This window comes from Centrocercus urophasianus, unplaced genomic scaffold (assembly GCF_019232065.1).
Source record: "Centrocercus urophasianus isolate 14NV4802_14NV808 unplaced genomic scaffold, USGS_Curo_1.0 seq_24, whole genome shotgun sequence".
Taxonomy (NCBI): domain Eukaryota; kingdom Metazoa; phylum Chordata; class Aves; order Galliformes; family Phasianidae; genus Centrocercus; species Centrocercus urophasianus.
In genome coordinates, this window is record NW_024884800.1 from 11429095 (window position 1) to 11446943 (window position 17849).

Consider the following 17849-nt stretch of genomic DNA (forward strand, 5'->3'; position numbering starts at 1 on the left):
TGCAAATGGCGGGGCGGAGGCCCGGCCGCGCGGGCGAGCTGGGGTGCGGGCGGTGCCATCATGGAGCACATCACCACGCCGAAGGTAAGCGGCCGCTGCGCTGCGATCCGCGGGCTGCGCCTCTTCCTCTCTTGGCTTCGCTCCGCTCCGTGTAGAACGCTGGATTTTGGAGCTGGGGGCGGGTGAGGGGACAGGCCGGTGCCCGCTGCCCCGTGCGGAGGGCCGTGCTGGCGGAGCCGCAGGCCGGGCGCTGGTTGTGAGGAGCCGATGTGTGAGAGGCGATGTGTGAGGAGTGCCCTGCGTCTGTTCTGGGACTGGGCGGCGTTACTGCAAGCGCCTGTAAGTGGATCATCTGTGTACTCTGTGGTCATAAACCAGCGAACTTTCCTTCAGGGCACATAAGGCTCTTGAGATGTGTATTTCCTTCCTTTTTTTTTTTTCATCTAACTTTTGGTTTTTGCTTTAGAAGGAAAGAGAAATTCCATAACTAACAAACAGGCCAGAAAAAAACAACAACAGCAACCAAAAAAACCCACACAAGTAGATATTTTTTTAAAACAATTTTTTTTTTGTGTGTGTGTCTGTGCACATATCTCTTAAAACTTGTTTTGGTTAGCTTAGTGTGGTTTATGAGATGTGATGCAGTTAATGTGTAAGTGCACGCGGGCAGCAGTGCCTTCTGTGAGGGCCGAGATGCTGGCAGTCCGACTGGCGGGGCCGTTTCTTTCCCAGCAGTACTTTGATGGCACCAAACATGGGCAGCCTTGTCTGTTGTTGTCTTTGCTGTCTCGTTTCCGCAGCTGGCACAACAACGAACTTTGATCGCCTTGGCTACAGAGCGATCCTTTTCTTCATGCTGCTGCTAGATCTTGACAGTTCATTTAACCTTTTTGACTTTAAGATTATTTTCCCTGCTGTTCATGTATACCGTAAAGCTGGTTTGGTGCACGTAGTTCTTAGGTTTTTCTTGTTCCCTGAATTCTTTTTTAGCCGTGGCATGATTGTGGTTCAGCAGATGTTTAGAATTTCTTTGATCAGGGCTAAATTTACTTTATAACCCTTTGCTCTTACTGCAGGTGGAAAATGTGAAATTACTGGATCGCTATACAAATAGGAAGGCAGCAAGCGGGACTTTATACCTGACAGCTACCCATCTTATCTATGTAGATGCTTCTGCTGAAGTCAGAAAAGAAACATGGGTATGTGTGATACTTGGAGATTGTTTAAATACAAGTTTTAAAAGATTAAAGATCTCATATCCAATATGAATAGTTCCATGAATTCTGAAGTTGTAGTTCTTTGCAGTGTTTGGATACCAAATGTTTAACAGAAATTGCCCTTTTTGGAGGAAACGAACACAATGGTTGTCTGACCCAATAGTTTCAGGAACAAAATGAACATGTCTAATGGCTTCAAGCTCAATGTACAAAGCCACCAAACTTGAATTTACAGGACTTTGAAGTGTAAAACTGGCACTGAAATTAGCAACCTTTGTTTCATTATTCCTATTTTGTAATTAATACATTGTGTTTGTGGGTGGAAAAGAAGTAAGAAGAAGATAATTCTGCTCCTTGTAATTGGGTCTACCTGGTTCTACATATCAGTCTCTAAAAATACTTTGTGTTCTTTCAGTCTGGCTCTTTGTTATATAGCTTTTGGGTACGCAGTCTGGATATTTATTATGTTTGCTTGATAAATGTCATAAATCAATTCACTTTCTGCTGATAGTGTATTGCACAGCTTTCCAGTCTGCTTGTACAGCTTATGGCCTTGTTAGTGTTATCTGAAAGATTTTGATTATCTCCTGTTCTTCAGATTCTGCATCATCATATTGCAACTGTAGAAAAATTGCCTCTGACCACAGCTGGATGCCCACTCCTTATTCACTGCAAGAACTTCCACGTGGCTCACTTTGTTATTGGGCAGGAACGTGATTGTCATGAAGTGTATACCTCCTTGCTCAAACTTTCACAACCAGGTATTTGGGTCAGTCTGTTTCTTAAACTGTTGAAATGCAGTAAGCTCAAAGGCTCATCTGAGCGCTAGTGAAAGCTTTGCCTGTCACACTACTGATTTTATTGTAGCAGAGCAGGAGAGGAGGGTGTGAAATCAGAATGTACTCGCACTGTCAGAGGTGATCTGTGTGTGTTGGTGCAGTAGATTGCTACTCTGTGCACCAAACAATTTGCTTGTAAAGTAAGCACACTTCTTCTGGCAGTGGAAATGAGGAATCTTCTGAAGACCATTGCAGAGTTGATTGGCCAGAGTGTGGCACGTGTGCCAGGTGTTACTTCAGTCCTGTTGTTGCCAGTCATTTCTGTGATTTGGCTCATGGCTGTGCATAGCTCTGCTCTTGCCATTTGAGCCAGATGTCCATAGAATTCCAGATCCCACAAAGTTGTAAATGTTATTGTTGTTTCCCAGTAGCACACTTAGGTAACTCTTCAGTGTTTATTTTCTTTTGGATGTGAAACCCCATGCTTCACCTTGGTGTCCTGTCTTGGAATCAGTCTCCAAGTAGATGCAAAACATCCTCAGAAGCCTGTGGTCTATTCAGGGCTCAGCTGTTTAGTGTAAGGTTGAATTTTCAGGCTGTTTGTTCTCCTTGCAGGACAGAATTCCATTTTCTACCTGCTTCCATCTTCAGCAGCTTCTGTTTCCTTTACTGAACCAATGTTTGAAGTCCAGCTTTATTATGAAGATCCTGCTTGGTGTTGCATTTTATAACTTTAACAGTAGTTCAGAGGAAGAGAGTTGATAGCATCAGTCTGCTTCATGCTGGTCATCACATAGGAATTAATTAGAAGTACTGCAGTAGAAGTGTTTTATTGAGTTTGGCTTTGAGCCACCTATGGAGATTAGAGCTTCTTGTCAGTTCCCATCTTTTTCCTTGTGTCCCAGGCTGTCCAGTTTTCTTAGTTACGAAGCTCTAATTTTCTGCTGTTTCTGTCAGAATTCTGCTGTTGTGTTTAAAAGGTGTCACTGTTCTTTCAGTTTTGAAAATGAGACAGTTCTGTAGCATCTTGAAGCGTGGGAGCTGTCACTGCAGGAGATCACATCAGTCAGTTTCTGTTGTGTAGTTTGGTGTAACGTTTTGTAGCTCTTTCTTTTGTTCTATTTGATTTTTGTACTTTCGTTTTTTGCACTCATTTGGTTTAAATTTTTTGTATGTATTTTTCCTTCATATTATTTGTCAGAGCATCTGATTATTTATAGTTTGCATGTGTATGACTGACAGGTATGGGTTACCTGTCTGGTAACCTGGCTGTGTTATCACACACTGCCAGGTGTGCTCTCCGGAGAGCTTGCTGCCTTGGGAATCAACCAAAGGAGATATTGGTGGGATTTGCATTTCCTGAGGAGAGTGAGGGAAATTGGAAAGGTAGAGATGGAGGGAGGAAGAAATTATCATTTGTCAGGTACAGCCTGAAGCTTCTGTTGGGCCACCAATGATACTCAGTGCATCTGTCATGCTTTCCATGCAGCTCAGAATTCACTGTTGAGCAATGAACTTGAAGCTTTGCAAGAGCTTTTTTATGAATGCTTCACAGAAAAGGTCTCTTCATAAATGTTTTTAATTCTGCATTCATTCTTAGAATATCAGTCTCTTGGAGCATGCGTATTGCAGAAAATTCAGTAGGTTTTTTTTCCCCAGAAATTGTGAAGTTTTAATTGTAACAGAATACTGTAGCACATCTCCCTGCCTGTGGGGAAAGGAGTACTGGAAATTCCTGAGGATCTGCATATGAATTGGTGGCACTTAGCATTACCCAGAGTGAAACCTTATAAACACGAGGAACATTGCATTATGGCTGAAACTTGCATGCTTATAATTCTTTCTTGATAAAGTTAGGAAAGTTTTTGATGAACTGAGAAACTCCAGATATCCACACTGTTCTGTTGTAGTACTCAGTATTTTTCTAAGGCGTCAAAACCAGTCTGAATATTTTGCTTAGATGAGTGAAATTTACAAAGTGATCTTTGGTGCAGGAACGTAAATAAAATAGCTGTTGCTGCAATATAGCCAACTATGGATACAGCAGTCACACAGCCCTTGGCTTTTGTGGAGGAAAAAAAAGCACTTGTTTTCTGATTGCTTTCAGCTGAATGATTTTTAATCTTTGTATCAGTGGTTGTACATCTGTACCTCAGTGGCTTGCACAGTGATGGCCGGAACAAAAACCTTTAGGAAGAGATCCTGACTTTTCTGTATTGAATTATAACTAATGAATTTTTTTCTTCTTCCTAGTGAAACCTGAAGAACTTTATGCTTTCTCCTACAATCCTAAAATGTCTAAAGATAACCGGGAGATTGGATGGAAACTGATTGATTTGAAAGTAGATTACCAGCGTATGGGAATCCCAAATGACTACTGGGAAATAACAGATCTTAATAAAGACTACGAGGTAATTCTTGTCCATAGTAGCCAGTTGGTGCAATACCTCTTTGTGTTAATGACATTCAGCAATCCTGCTGCTGCATAAGTGTTGCCTCTGGGGAAAAATGAGCTCAGTTGGTTTTAATCGATGCAGCAGCTTAATGTGAAGTTGTGGATAATGATGCTAAGAAGGAACAGAGCTGCAGAGTCACCTTGGTTTGCTTTGATTCCTCTGGCAAAATATCAGCTACTTATTTTTCTAGAGAAATGTCAAACCATCTGCTACAAGAACTTGAAGTACCCTTAAGTTCTTTATGTATTTCCAGACTGTGTCCCTCCTGTGTGATGAAAGATGTTAAGAGGAGGAATACATGGGAGTGGCTTGGCTTGATGAGGATCAAGGCAGAGTGACAAGGGACTAGAGTAAGGAAGGAAAAAACAGAAACTGAAGATGCTTTCTTTTTTTTTTTTTTTGCTTGTTTAGATCTCATGCTAAGGAAAAACTTAGTTGTTTCAGTTCTAACTTGCTTCTGCTATTTCCTTCTCTTTAAGGTCAGGTTAGGTCTAAACAACATCAAATGGAAACATTACTCAACAAGTTTACTCAAACTCCAGCTTTGTACAATTTCCCTTTCTGTTTCCTCTGGTTTTATGCACAGTCTTTCTATCTAAAATATGCTGGATATCTCTGAGTGAGGACGATACCAGTATGTTGTCCTGAATCCTTCCTCTGTGCTCTTCATTCTCTCCCCACCATTTTTTTTTATTGTTATGCTTTGGGTTGAAGTAGTGTATGCCCTTCTGTCAGAAATGACTGGAGTTTTAAGTGGCCATCTTTGGATGCCTGAATTGAGATGAAGTGGGAAGTGCTCTTCCCATCAAGGCATCAGAATGTGGGTATCTAAAATATTGATGGTTTTGAAGCTTTACTTGGTATTATGTAACTTTCAATTGGCAATGCTTAGCAATTTCCTCAGTTTCCAGTGTGCATTTGAAACTTGTCAAGCCTCAAGTAAAGACTTGGAGGATGTCTCATCTTTAAAGTATCTGCTGAAAAGACTATGGCTTTTTGAGGAAAGTGGATCAGGCTGTTTTGTGAGGATGATACCTGATGGCTGCAAGCTCATTTCTAGTTGGAGATTTAAAGGGAAATCTTAAAATATAATTACTCATATTTTCTTGTGATAAATTAGTAGCTTTCCCAGAATGTATGGCTTTAAAGAACTTCCTTTCAGAACATGTGGCACACTGTGCAATTCAGTTTTGGGGCTCCACTGCAAAATTGTTTGTTACCATATTGTTTTATTATTTTTACCCATTCCCTTGTGTTGTTTTTTCCTAGATGCATTCTGATGCCTTGATGCTTCAGATATGGTTTTTGATACACTGTGGTGAACAATGTATTGTTGCTTATAAATGTGAGATCGTGTACTAAAAACAAAGTTGTCCTGTGTCTTGAATTGATAAACAGTAACATCTAAATTCTTTCTTCTCACTTCAGGTTTGCAACACGTATCCTCCAGAAATTGTGGTGCCTAGAGCTGCTGGTAAGGCAACAGTGATTGGAAGCTCAAGGTTCAGAAGCAGGGGGCGGATTCCAGTGCTTTCTTACTTATATAAAGAAAACAATGTAAGTAGTTCAACTGTCTGCTGTTTTGGGTGGGGTGGGGCTGGAGAGCAAGGGTCCCCCTTCTTGTACAGCTCCTTTCCAGTGAAGGAAAGGAATGAGATAATTATTGAAGTGCTTTAACTTCTTGTTTATCTGTTCTTTTCCGTAAGGGCTCTAGAATTGCTTTGAGTCGCAGAATAAGCTACATACCAAAGACATGGCAGTGCAGTGTAAAAAGCACAAGCTCTTCAAGCTTCTTGTCTGGAAATTTCTTGTCAGCTTTCAGGAATGTCTTTTGTGCTGTTTTTTCTGTGTGCTTATTTTAATGTACTGTTTCTGATTGCCTGTAGCTATATTGAATAATGTTTAACAAGATGCGTGTTAACTCAGCTAAATTTTCTTACTCAGGAAGAGGAAGAACTGCCCTGAAATAACTCTTCTTAACTCAGAATAAGTGAAGGTTTCAGTTTTGTTGTGTTTTTTTCCTTCACTAAAGACCACAATGTAAATTTTTAGCTGTGCTGTTTCAGCAGTGTTTTAGATGCAGATGTTAGGAAAATGCTGTCACAGTCAAGTTGTTGTTTTCCTGAGGAAGCGTGCCTCGACCTGGGCGCCTGTGGGGTTGTGCTGCCAACAGCTGAACTTTTCCTGTAGCGTGCCCAGCACAGTTCTGTGTGGGTAACAACTACTGAGCCAAACTGAAATGTAGCATGGTATAGTGCATGTTAATCTAACAGAGGATTTGAGAGCAGAGCAATAAGGGGCTCCTTTATTCTGTTATATATATATATATATATCTGTTTCTGAAGATTCTCAAAATCCTAGTTTTGTGGAATATTCCAATGGCAATTCTGCATGTCCACCTAAGAAGCTGAATCTCACTGAACATGTGAGATATAAAATCGATGATGTGATATTATTTCCTGCTCTCAGATTGTTTCTGCTGCATTGCCCTGAAGTGTGATCTGTTGTGTATTGCAGGCTGCCATATGTCGTTGTAGCCAACCCCTCTCTGGGTTCAGTGCTCGTTGTCTGGAGGATGAACAAATGTTGCAGGCAATCAGAGAAGCCAACCCTGGGAGTCCCTTCATGTACGTTGTGGACACAAGGCCAAAGGTATCTTCATGTGGTTTGTGGTTACTTCTAGAGCTTCTATCTGTGCTAGCAAGGCTCTTTCCAATTTAATCATTACTACTCTGCTAAGGCTTTCTCAGGTAGCTTTAGGTTAAATTGTGCCAGTCTTAAGTGATGTATTCAGAATCAGGCTCCTTGTTCTGTCTCTTGATATGGTGAATGCTTGTGAATAACAAACTGTAACGTCAAGTGTTGTTAAGAATGCTTGTACTCCTGGAGTGCTCTAGGTTGAGATTTGTGTTAGGGATCACCTGAGATGACCAGCAGTCTTGAAGCTGGCTGAAACAGTGAGCCATTCTGAAGATGTGCTCTTAAGACCTTGGGTTGGAGAGACTCCTTCGGAATCAGCTGTGCAAGACTGAAGTGCTTTTGTCTGCCTACCTGGTGGCAGAAGTGGGTCTGTATGGAATCTGAGAACAATTTTGCCTCAGTAAAAGAAAACAAAACAAAACACTAATGATCTCTCAGTGTGCAGCTTGGAATTCAATACAGTCAGCTACTTGGTTGGTAGCCACTCTCTGGAGCTAGAACTTTGTTGTGGTCTTCACATAAGAGTAACCTTGAAGAAACAGACAAAATACTGTCTGTAATGATCTGAAGAACTGAATTTAGAAACAAAATCAAATGATTGGTTTGTAATCATATTGATTGGGAATATAAGCAAATTAGGACAAGGATTTGCACAGCACATGATTAAATATAAAAATCTAACATAGATTTTGCTGTAATGAGAAACTGCTGCATGTTCAGATTTTAGAGTTACTTTAGAGAAACTACAAACACAGTTAAACTGTGGAGAGGGTCTGGAGGGAAAAGCCCTTTGGGGAAAGCACAGCGTGCTTTACCTGTTGCTTCAAGATGCATTTTGTCTTTTTATAGTACGATGTTCTATAAGAGATCTCCATTTAATTACAGAACAGTCTGTAGCATGGTTTTTCTGCATGCACAGCTTCTAGTATCAGATGTTCCACAGGAATCTGTCCTTAATGATGGTAATTTTGATAGGTTTGGTGAAAAGGAACGCTTGTGATCAGCCTCCCTTCCAAAGCACCATGTTGTGCCCTGGATGGATAGAACTGAAGCACCAGAATTACTCAGTTACTCTTAAGATGTTCAGATATCGATGTCTTTTCTTTTTTCCTTCTTTCTGTGTTAGCAAATCGTTGTGGGAGGTTGAGGTACTCTTTTCCTCGTCGCCGCTGAAGATTAGGGTAGCTCTTGAGCAATTTGGGGTGATTGTTAACACAACCGGCAGCTTTTCAACTTCGTTTCTGCAGTTCCACTCAATTGCTGTATTCTTTTTGCTCAATCTTGATGTTCTGTGTTTCCCTCAGATGGCTTTATTTTATCTGTGCATGCATGTCTATGAAAAGCTTTGGAATTCTCTAACTACTTCTATACTACCATGTATGTATGTTATTCATGAAGTGGCATTCCTAGTTTTACTTTGTTTCCTTCTGTCTGCATCTTTATGTAGCTTCACAGTGAAGACGGACAGTCTCTTTACCTTCCTTGTGACAGCAGTCTCTTGCTGTTGGGTCAGGCTTTGATTTTGCCTGGCGTAACAAGTGCTAGCCAAGGTCTTACTGAATCTCTGCATGTGACTAATGGACTGGAGATGCTGACATACATCTAGTAAAATGTCTGAAAGTGATGTGTGGGGAGGTGGGGAAGCACACCTGAGTAGCAGCTTTTGTTGAGTGTGCCTTCTGGGGGACGACAAGCAAGCACACAAAAAGACTTGGCAAGCAGATTGTATTGTTTCTTGTCGTTTTCTCTCTTTTCCATCCTCTTCCTTTGAATCTGACAGTTAAATGCCATGGCCAACCGAGCTGCTGGGAAGGGTTATGAGAATGAAGACAATTATGATAACATTCGCTTTAAATTTATTGGCATTGAAAACATCCATGTGATGCGGAACAGCTTGCAGAAACTCCTGGAAGGTAAGTAGTGTGCATGCAGCTGGCCTCTCTATTGCCTCTACCTAATTTTGACCAATATATGATCTGTCCTGTGTGCACAAGTAGGTGTGGACTTGGTCTTAGTCTAAGTTACTTACTCAAAGTAACTTAGTTTGTCTGCTTTATTGAAGTGGCTGAAGATACCAGTTTTAAAATGTTTTCCTGGTAGCTATTTCATACACTGCTGTGCTTGGTTTTATAGGGAATCAAACTTAGCAGGTAACATGAACAACATTTCTGAATTTTATGTTAGTTAAAATGTGAATTTCTTAAATGTTCCAAATTAAAAGTCTAGAGAAACTTACTGTACTGCTCAGGTAGTTTTATTTTAGTAGCTTAATGCAACCATGAAGCTGTCATTGGATGTTGAGATACTTTTCTGAGATTTCTGTTGCTTAGTTTGTGCTATTTTGGTGTTAAACAGTATGTCTACTTGAAAGATAAATTCTCCTGATTTTCTGAAGACTTAGAGATGAGAGCTATATATGAGATCAGTTTCTAATTGAGTGAGCTTGTTGGTGTAATTCTGGAAGTTGCACTGAAGTTGATGAGAGCACCTTGGATCAAACAGGCATACTCTGCTAGTTTGTTTCCAGCTTTGTTAACTTCCTTGTGTTGACAAAGATGAAAACCACATCAGAGTAGGTGCTGTAAATCCTTCTCTGGTCCATGTGTTTAGTTTTAATTATAGTACAAATGCTGTCATTCAAAATACAAGTTTAAGGTATTAGTAGTCAGCATAATGGCCATCTAGCCTCAAATAGCTGAATAATTGATGCTGCCAATTGCCTGGCCAGGTAGCTCTGCAGGGTCTGTAGTGACCTTGGAGAAAAATGAGGTTATTCACACAACGATTGGATTGGCTTTAACACAAATGTAAGTCCTCAGTTGCCTATGGCTGGCAGATTTATTCTGTGCTGGTGGAGGAGGAACCTCGAAGGTTGTATGTTACAAGTTAGAACTCTCCTTTCTTTGGACCTCTGAAAGTGTCACCGTGCAGATGGTTGTTAGGTGTCTGTGTGAGGGTCATTGGTGTGGAGTGCCACTGAATGCCAGATCTTAACAGAGGGAGCTCAGCTGAAAAAATAAAACTGAGTTAGTTCTAGAAGGAGGAGGAGGAAGATACTTTTATATCTCAAGTTCTCTTGTAGCTAAAAAAACTGCTGGATTGTGTCTAGATATGCAACCATTCGTTTTCCTTAGGCAGACACTTAGATCAGAGTATGAGCTTTTAGAATCTACCAAACTCTGCTGCTGCGAAAAGGTGATGATGGGGAAAGAAAAGAATGTTAGTAGAGTCTCAGCTAATTATTTTGTTTGTGTTCTTAGTGTGTGAAACAAAGTCTCCATCAATGAGTGATTTCCTTACTGGGCTGGAGAACTCAGGTTGGTTACGGCACATAAAGGCTGTAATGGATGCAAGCGTCTTTCTCGCAAAGGTAAATTTATATACTGAGCTTCTGCTGAAAAACCTGTGCTTGGAGCACATCAAGTCAATAGCCCAGTTCTCTTTCTCCTAGTTCCTTCATGGGACTAGAGGAAATACCACTGGAATTGAGAGAGCCATTTGTTCTGATGCAATCAGTAGGACTATCTGGACTTTTTGGCAACCCTGCCCACAGCAGGTGGGTTGAAACTAGATGATCTTCGAGGTCCTTTTCAACCCAGGCCATTCTATGATTCTCTGACATCCTTAAAACTCACTGAAATGAGTGGAATCGCAGAATGTGGATAAATGACACTTGTAAAAGCCTCTGTACCCTGTAGCATGTTTAGGAATACAAACAGTTTGTAACCAGCATGCTCACTAATTGTTGGACTGTTGTGCTTTAACTGGGGATTCTCTAGACCATCCTGCTTTCTGCTGAGATGCAGGAATCACAGATTTGTATTTTTCAATTGAGTCCTCATTTCTGCAGATGTTTTGAAGAGCGTGGCTTTGCAGGTCAGTCAAGAGAGAAGAGTCCATAAAGCACGTTGTTCTTCAGCAACAGTGAAGGGAATGCAGATGACAAACTGTAGTAGTAGTCACTTCTGTAAATGTTGTCTTTTCTCTTAAAACTTTTCAGTGTAGTGAGCAAAAAGCTATTTTCTGGCAGCAATACAGAAATGGAAAGAAGGTGATGCTTATGAGAGCTCTTCTGTTTTTGTTTTTGTTTTTTCTTGAAGCTTCTAGTTATTCTTTACTCATCTACCAAATCCTCCCTCGGAGGAAAGGACTGAAAATTCATGGCATTTCAGAAGATGAAGTGTTTTCAGATCAGAGGATTTTTGTTTCTTGATGATCTGTGTTGCTGACAAGGCATGCTACAGCATTTCATTCTAGTTGGGGCTGATGGCTGCATGCCCAGAAATGGTGTTTTTCTATGGTTCAGATTAGAAATGACAAATTTTTCCCTTAGGTTTGAGAACAATCCGGTAAATGCAGATGAAGGGATAGCATTTAATTACAGTAACCAAACCAGAAAGCTGCTAAACTGTTCTGTCTGCTCTTCTTCACAGGCTGTGAAAGATGAAAAGGCCAGCGTGTTGGTGCACTGCTCTGATGGGTGGGACCGCACAGCACAGGTCTGCTCCCTGGCTGGCCTCCTCCTAGATCCATTTTATAGGACTTTTAAAGGCTTCATGGTAAGAACATAGGTGTAGGAATTTCAAAAATAAAAAATGCTCCTTGGATTTGAAGAGTAAACAAGGCCTAATTTAAGTCTCAGGCCATTTCCTGGAACAAACAGTAGGTGACCTATATAAAAACAGCTTTGATTCTTTCAACAAGCTTTAATTGCTCTGAACACTATAGGCACAGAACAGTGGTAGCTGATTTACAATTCCCAAATCTTTGTTTGTTTCCTTGAAAGTCCACGAGAGCCTTTATTGAGGCATTGCAGCAAGATATGAGTGAGTAAAGGGAGCAACTGGCAGCAATGCACAGAAAAAGTGGTGAAGAAGTTGGTCATTTAAGGCTGTTACAGTGAGGATTTCTTCTAGGATTTTGAACTCTGAAGTACACAGGGAAATACATAACCTGTATATCATATCAGGTCTGAGTATTGTTCAAGATTTATTTTAAAGCCATAACACAAGAATTTGGCCTTTGCTTCTGCAGTAAGGTACTTCTTATATGAAGCCATCACTACATAAATACAGACAGATCTGTGGTCTTTCCAGTCGTCTCGTTTTGTTAATCACCCCAAAGACAACTTGCTGCTCTTTCTCAGAGTTCCGTAAAAGAAACCTTGAGATCAGAACAACGCAGATTTTGCCTCCCTTGCTGCATTGCACTGCTAGGCCTGCTCCTTTCATTACATGCTGTTTTTTAATTATTACTTTTTGCTTCTGGATTACACTGCAGCCTTTAAGCAATTAAAATTATACCAGTACAACGCATACGTGGGCTTCCGTAGTGCTCTGGACAATTCTGTGTGATGAACATAGCTTTGATTAGGATCAGGAGCTGTAACTGAAAGGGACAAATCCTTGTCCTCTGCCAAAATAGTTTGTATGCGTGGATCCTAAGGCAGCAGTTATTCCTAGATGAATGCAACAGAACTGTCAAGAAAGCAAAAAGTTTGGAAAAAAATCAGTGTAACTTAATTTTGAAAGAGATCTCTTGTGAGTTCCTGCCTTTCTTTTCTTTAGGTCTCTGGCTGATGATATCAGGAATTGATATTTGTATGATGTAGCAAGACACACAGTACTGGATTACTAATAGTGGATAGATTACAGTGCAGTGGATAAACAATGTGTAAATTGCTGTTAGAGTTTTCATTGACTTCTGTGGTTGTGCTTGAAATAGTACTGTTCGTAGCATTGGTTTTGAGCTGTATGGAATTACCATGAAAGGCTTGTAAATAAGTAATACTTCTATTTTTCCCCCAACCTCTGCTTTGAAAATGAAGGTTCTTATAGAAAAGGAGTGGATTGCAATGGGCCATAAGTTTTCACACAGGTAAGAACATGTTACCTTGGGTGTAATGGCTGGGGTGAAGGCTAGATGGTGAGACTTAATCAGTGGTGTCAGACTTGTGTGCTCCCTCTAAAAATAGGAAGGAAAAAAACTTGGATACCACTGGAGTTGGTGACCCACAGCCAATGAAATGACTGGGGTTGTTTCTCCAGTGCTACTTGAGAGTGGTCTTTTTTCGTCACTTTGAAATAGAAGGTTTTGAATAAGCTGTTTGAATTTTGAACATTTTCCTACCTGTAAAAAAGCATCCATGTTACGTGACAAGAGCTGATGTTCTGGCAGGGATGCTCTTCTGCATTTTCTGGAAGAGAATTGAGTCTACTGTTTTTTTGGGACTTCCTCAATATGTAGTACAGAAACTTCATCCCATTATAGTGCTAAAAATCAATTGTGACTCGCATTCTCTAGGCAGATTAAGTGTTGTTGTTCCTGTAATTGTTAGCTGCCTTCTAGAAGGAATGTTGCCTTGGGGTGCTGATTGTTCTGTGGAAATGGAAGATCCAAAGGAATGCTGGGAGTGGATCTGCATAGTGATACTAACTTACTAAGAATGGAGACTTTGTTTTCAAGGTGGAACTGAATCCTCCATTTGGTAGCATGACAAATCTGTTCCCTTAATAAGGAAAAATGAGCAATGTGTGCACCCTTAATACTACTTCTTTAGAAGAAGCTATTTCAAGATATACAGCTACCTGGGCCTTGTTTATTTCCCTTGGTTTCCAGATTATATCCCCCAGCTTTTCCTGTGAAGAAGGAACAGGCAGTGTAATACAGCAGGGGGTTGGTTTCCTTCCAAAAGTACTGTGGTGGTGGGTTTTTTTTTTTTCCTGGTTGTATTTTTCTTTTCTGATAGTTTATTAAAATGCTGGCCACGTATTGAGTGGTTTGGGAATGTTGTTATTGCCTTGGTGAGCTGAGGTTCAGTTGTCCCCTGTTTTTCTGTGGTCCAGAGGGTGCTGTGCAGTCTGTGTGTGCCTGTGGTATCCTGTTAGTACGTGGGTTAGCACTAAAGCAAGGCAGGCAGGCTGCTCAGAGTCACTACCTTTTGATATCAGTCTTTTCCTCTGCTGTTATGGACTCTCCAGTCTCTGGATTCTGTGTTGGTGAAAGGACTGGGGAGTTGCTAGGGTTTTATTTATCACTGTGCACAAAACACAGGTCTGGAAGCACTGTGAGATTTGAAGTTGTAAGAGCTTAATCCCACGAGGGTGGCACACCTTAATGGACACTTCTAGGATAAACTGTGTTATTTTTGGCTGTGCAATAACATTTTCGTGCTCTTCACTACCGGAATATTTCTCAGTTGTTTAGTGGCCAAGCTGCCCTTTTTTTTGGGGGGGGGTGGGGGGTGACACAGGATTTAACCCTGTTTGCATCTATCTAGGTGTGGCCATTTGGATGGTGACCCAAAGGAAGTCTCCCCTGTCTTCACTCAGTTCATTGAATGTGTCTGGCAGCTCATGCAGCAGTTCCCTTGTGCATTTGAGTTTAATGAACATTTTCTTCTGGAAATCCATGATCATGTCTATTCCTGCCAGTTTGGAAACTTCCTTGGGACCTGCCATAAGGAGCGTGAAGACCTGAAGTGAGTTGGCATTTTATGAAGCCACCAGTCTAAAAGTCACTTCAAATGTCAGAAAAAGGGCAGGTTGTGTGCTTGTTTTTATTGTAATTGTACATCTGTAAAGGGTAACAGATAACTTTGTCTGCAGATAACTTCATTGTGAGAAAGAATTGTAGATGAATTACCTCTGCCGTGGTCAGATGTTTTATCTGAAGTGCAATAATAACCTGCAGATACAGCTTTAGGACTGGATACTGTCCATTCAAAATGATTGTATGTGCTTCTCAGTGATGTATTTTGTCTTTAAGACATTAATCAGTTACTATGGAAAAGTAGTTCTTAACTTCCTCAGTCCAATTCTGCTCAGAACAGTCAATGTAATTAGTTTACTTAACTTGATCTAATAACTAAAAAAAAAAATCTTATTTCTAATTGACAGAATCTTTGAGAAGACCCATTCTCTGTGGCCTTTCCTCCTACAGAAGAAGCAGGAATTGAGAAATCCTTTGTACAGAGGATTTACAGCTTACAAAGAGCTTCAACCCAACACTCTACCGTTCAGTTTTCAGTAAGTTGCTTGTGGTGTGTGGTGTGTTTCATGGTAACAGAAATTGGTAATTCAAGTGTACTAAAATACTTTGTCACTGCTTAGGGTGGCTTGTTTCTTTTCACTCCATTCCTCATCCACAAAGTGGGAGCAGTGGTATATAGGCAATTGTTCTGAATAAATGCAGGTACAGGAATGTAATTTCTTCGGTGTTAATAAAGGTGGTGAGGAAAGGAAAGATGATGAATTTCAGATCTGTAGATTAATCTATGCACCCATTCCCACTTCTAACTCCTTGCTTTGACAAGTTTACTCAAGAGGGTAAATAGTTAAAGTTTCTGCTTTCCTCCTTTTTAACATCTATTAAGGAATATTAATTTCAGTGTCCAATCACATCCAGACTTATGCAGTGAGGATGGCTTTCACAAAAACAAGGGATTTCTTGTTGCAATGTGTATTTGCCTCCCTGGGTCCCTCAGCTGGATTGGGTAATTTTGCTTTGTTTTTGGCTGCTTCTGTTCCCTGCTGAGAGAGGGATGCAAATGTGGAAGAGAGGATTTTCACGGAAGTAGGGAAGTAGGACAAACTAAAGACTTGAAGGTGAACTGCTCGTGAGTGAGTCCACTGCAGAATAAAGTGTATTTGTGTCGTATTTCAGTGCCTACTGCCAGCTCATTTGTATCATAGGGAAGAAGCACTTAACCCTTCAGAGGTTTTTCTTGAACTTTGTTAAAGCTTTAAGAAAATCTCGTGTTGAAGTTTGGAGTCAAAGACTGTGGCTTTTGTTTAAAATCAATTACTGATCTGTTTGTTGACCACTTTCCTCCTTAAGCACCTTGCTTTTATTGTTATGACCAGGAGTGTAAAACTTGCTGCCTAATTCTCCTTTCTTGCCATGTTCTTAAGGTTTTGGTGTGGGATGTACAATCGCTTTGACAAAGGAATGCATCCAAAGCAGTGTGTATTGGACCATCTACTGAGCTGCATGAACCAAAAGATAAAACTAGAGGACAGTGCATCTGAATTGGAGAATGTGAGTCCCGAATGTCAATAGTACTTCTGTCATGGGATGGATTTGGCAAATATAATTGGGATTAAACATTGACATTAAAAAAAAAAAAATTGCTTCAACATTCTGTGCAGAGCAGGACAAAATGAGAAGATAAGTTTAATGTTACTGTAATAAACAGCTTCTTTGACTCAGAACCCTCATTTGCTAAAGTTGGTTGGGCGAGTGATGGCACAAGCTCCATGATGTTCTAATTCATAGAATCATATAATGGCTTGGCTTGAAAAGGACCTCAAGGATTGTTGAGTTACAACCCTGTACTGCAGTGTTGCTACCTACTAGATCAAAATTAGGCTGCCTGGGGCCTCATCCAGCCTGGCTTTAAGCACCTTCAGGGACGGGGCTTCCAGAGCCTCTCTGGGCAACCTGTTGAAGCACTTCACTACTCTCTCATTTAAAAAAACAAACAAACAAAACAAAACAAAAAAAACCCAACAAATTCCTCTGATAGCTAATCTAAATCTTCTTTTAGTTTTAAACCTTTTCCCTTTGTCCTGTCACTATCTACTCATTCAAAAAGTTGATATCCCCCATGTCTATAAACACCCTTTAAATACTGGAAGACTGCTATGAGGTCTCCCCTCAGCCTTTTCTTTTCCAGGGCAAACAAGCCCAGTTCCTTCAGCCTATCTTCATAGAAGTGCTCCAACCCTTGGATCATATCTGTTGTTCTCTGGACCCTCTCCAGGAGCTTCACATCTTAACTGTGTTGAGGGCCTCAGACCAGGATCCATCTGGGGCTCACAAGGGCAGAGTAGAAGGCGACAGTCACCTCTGTCACCCTACTGCCACCCCTCCTCTGATGGAACACTGGATACTGTGGGACTTCTGGGCTGGGAATGCACTTTGTTGGCTCCTGTTAAGTTTTTCATCAACAAGGACCCATAAGTCCTCAGCAGGGCTGAGAAGTTCTTTAATTTTCTAATCAAATTTTCTAAACAAAACAGGTATTAAAATAAATCTGAGTTTCAACTTGATATGCAGCGAACTTCAGGGAGTTGATAGGGAGAAAAAGAATGGACTCCTATTTCCCCATCACCACCCGTGAGAAAAATAAAATATTTACAGCTTATCCTCACAGTTTTTCTTAGTCTTTTAATTTACAAGATGCTGGAAAAAGTTTTCAGCCACTTACCAGAACAGTGGAATTGAAGCGAAAGTTGACTTTCATGTAATGGCTGAAATGTAACTGGGTCATAGGCTAAATTGTCTTCTGGAAGTGGCTATCTTGGAGCTGAAGTGCTCTGTTAATGCAGGCAGGAGATGCTTGTGCGTTTCCCACTTCTGTGGTGATGCTGGAGGGCACAAATGGTGTCCAGAGTAACCAGCTTCTCTCCTTTAAACCACAAAATGAAGTACACAGCAATGCACTGCACAGGAGCTCAGTCAGCACTGATCAGGTTCCCTGGAGATCTGTCTTTATACAAAGATAAAGATAACTGTCATGTCACAGCAAGAGGGAAGGTGAGGGGAGAGGGAGCAAAAAGTGTCAATACTGTTAACTTTTAAAGTGCTATGGACTTTTTTCTCCATAGTGCCTATGAACAGTTGCTTGAAAAGAGAAGTAGATATTTATGTTTAACTCTACTTGCAATATTCTTTCTGTTGCTTAATAATAAAAA

At 40.7% G+C, this 17849-nt stretch overlaps 1 protein-coding gene across 6 annotated transcripts in view; it reads left to right on the top strand.

The window, feature by feature from the left end:
• MTMR8 (myotubularin related protein 8) overlaps nt 1-17849 on the top strand; it is a 26998-nt gene continuing 9149 nt past the window's right edge. For all 6 annotated transcript variants that reach the window (XR_006169994.1, XR_006169993.1, XR_006169995.1 and 3 more), the window contains exons 1-13: nt 1-84; nt 1077-1199; nt 1816-1978; nt 4250-4407; nt 5881-6009; nt 6970-7104; nt 8933-9065; nt 10413-10522; nt 11586-11711; nt 12980-13029; nt 14432-14632; nt 15051-15179; nt 16065-16191. Coding sequence is in view for 2 of the 6 variants with exons in the window: in XM_042824903.1 (XP_042680837.1) it covers nt 61-84; nt 1077-1199; nt 1816-1978; nt 4250-4407; nt 5881-6009; nt 6970-7104; nt 8933-9065; nt 10413-10522; nt 11586-11711; nt 12980-13029; nt 14432-14632; nt 15051-15179; nt 16065-16191 (1608 nt within the window). In the remaining 4 variants the exon portion in view is untranslated. The remainder of the gene's footprint in view (nt 85-1076; nt 1200-1815; nt 1979-4249; nt 4408-5880; nt 6010-6969; nt 7105-8932; nt 9066-10412; nt 10523-11585; nt 11712-12979; nt 13030-14431; nt 14633-15050; nt 15180-16064; nt 16192-17849) is intronic.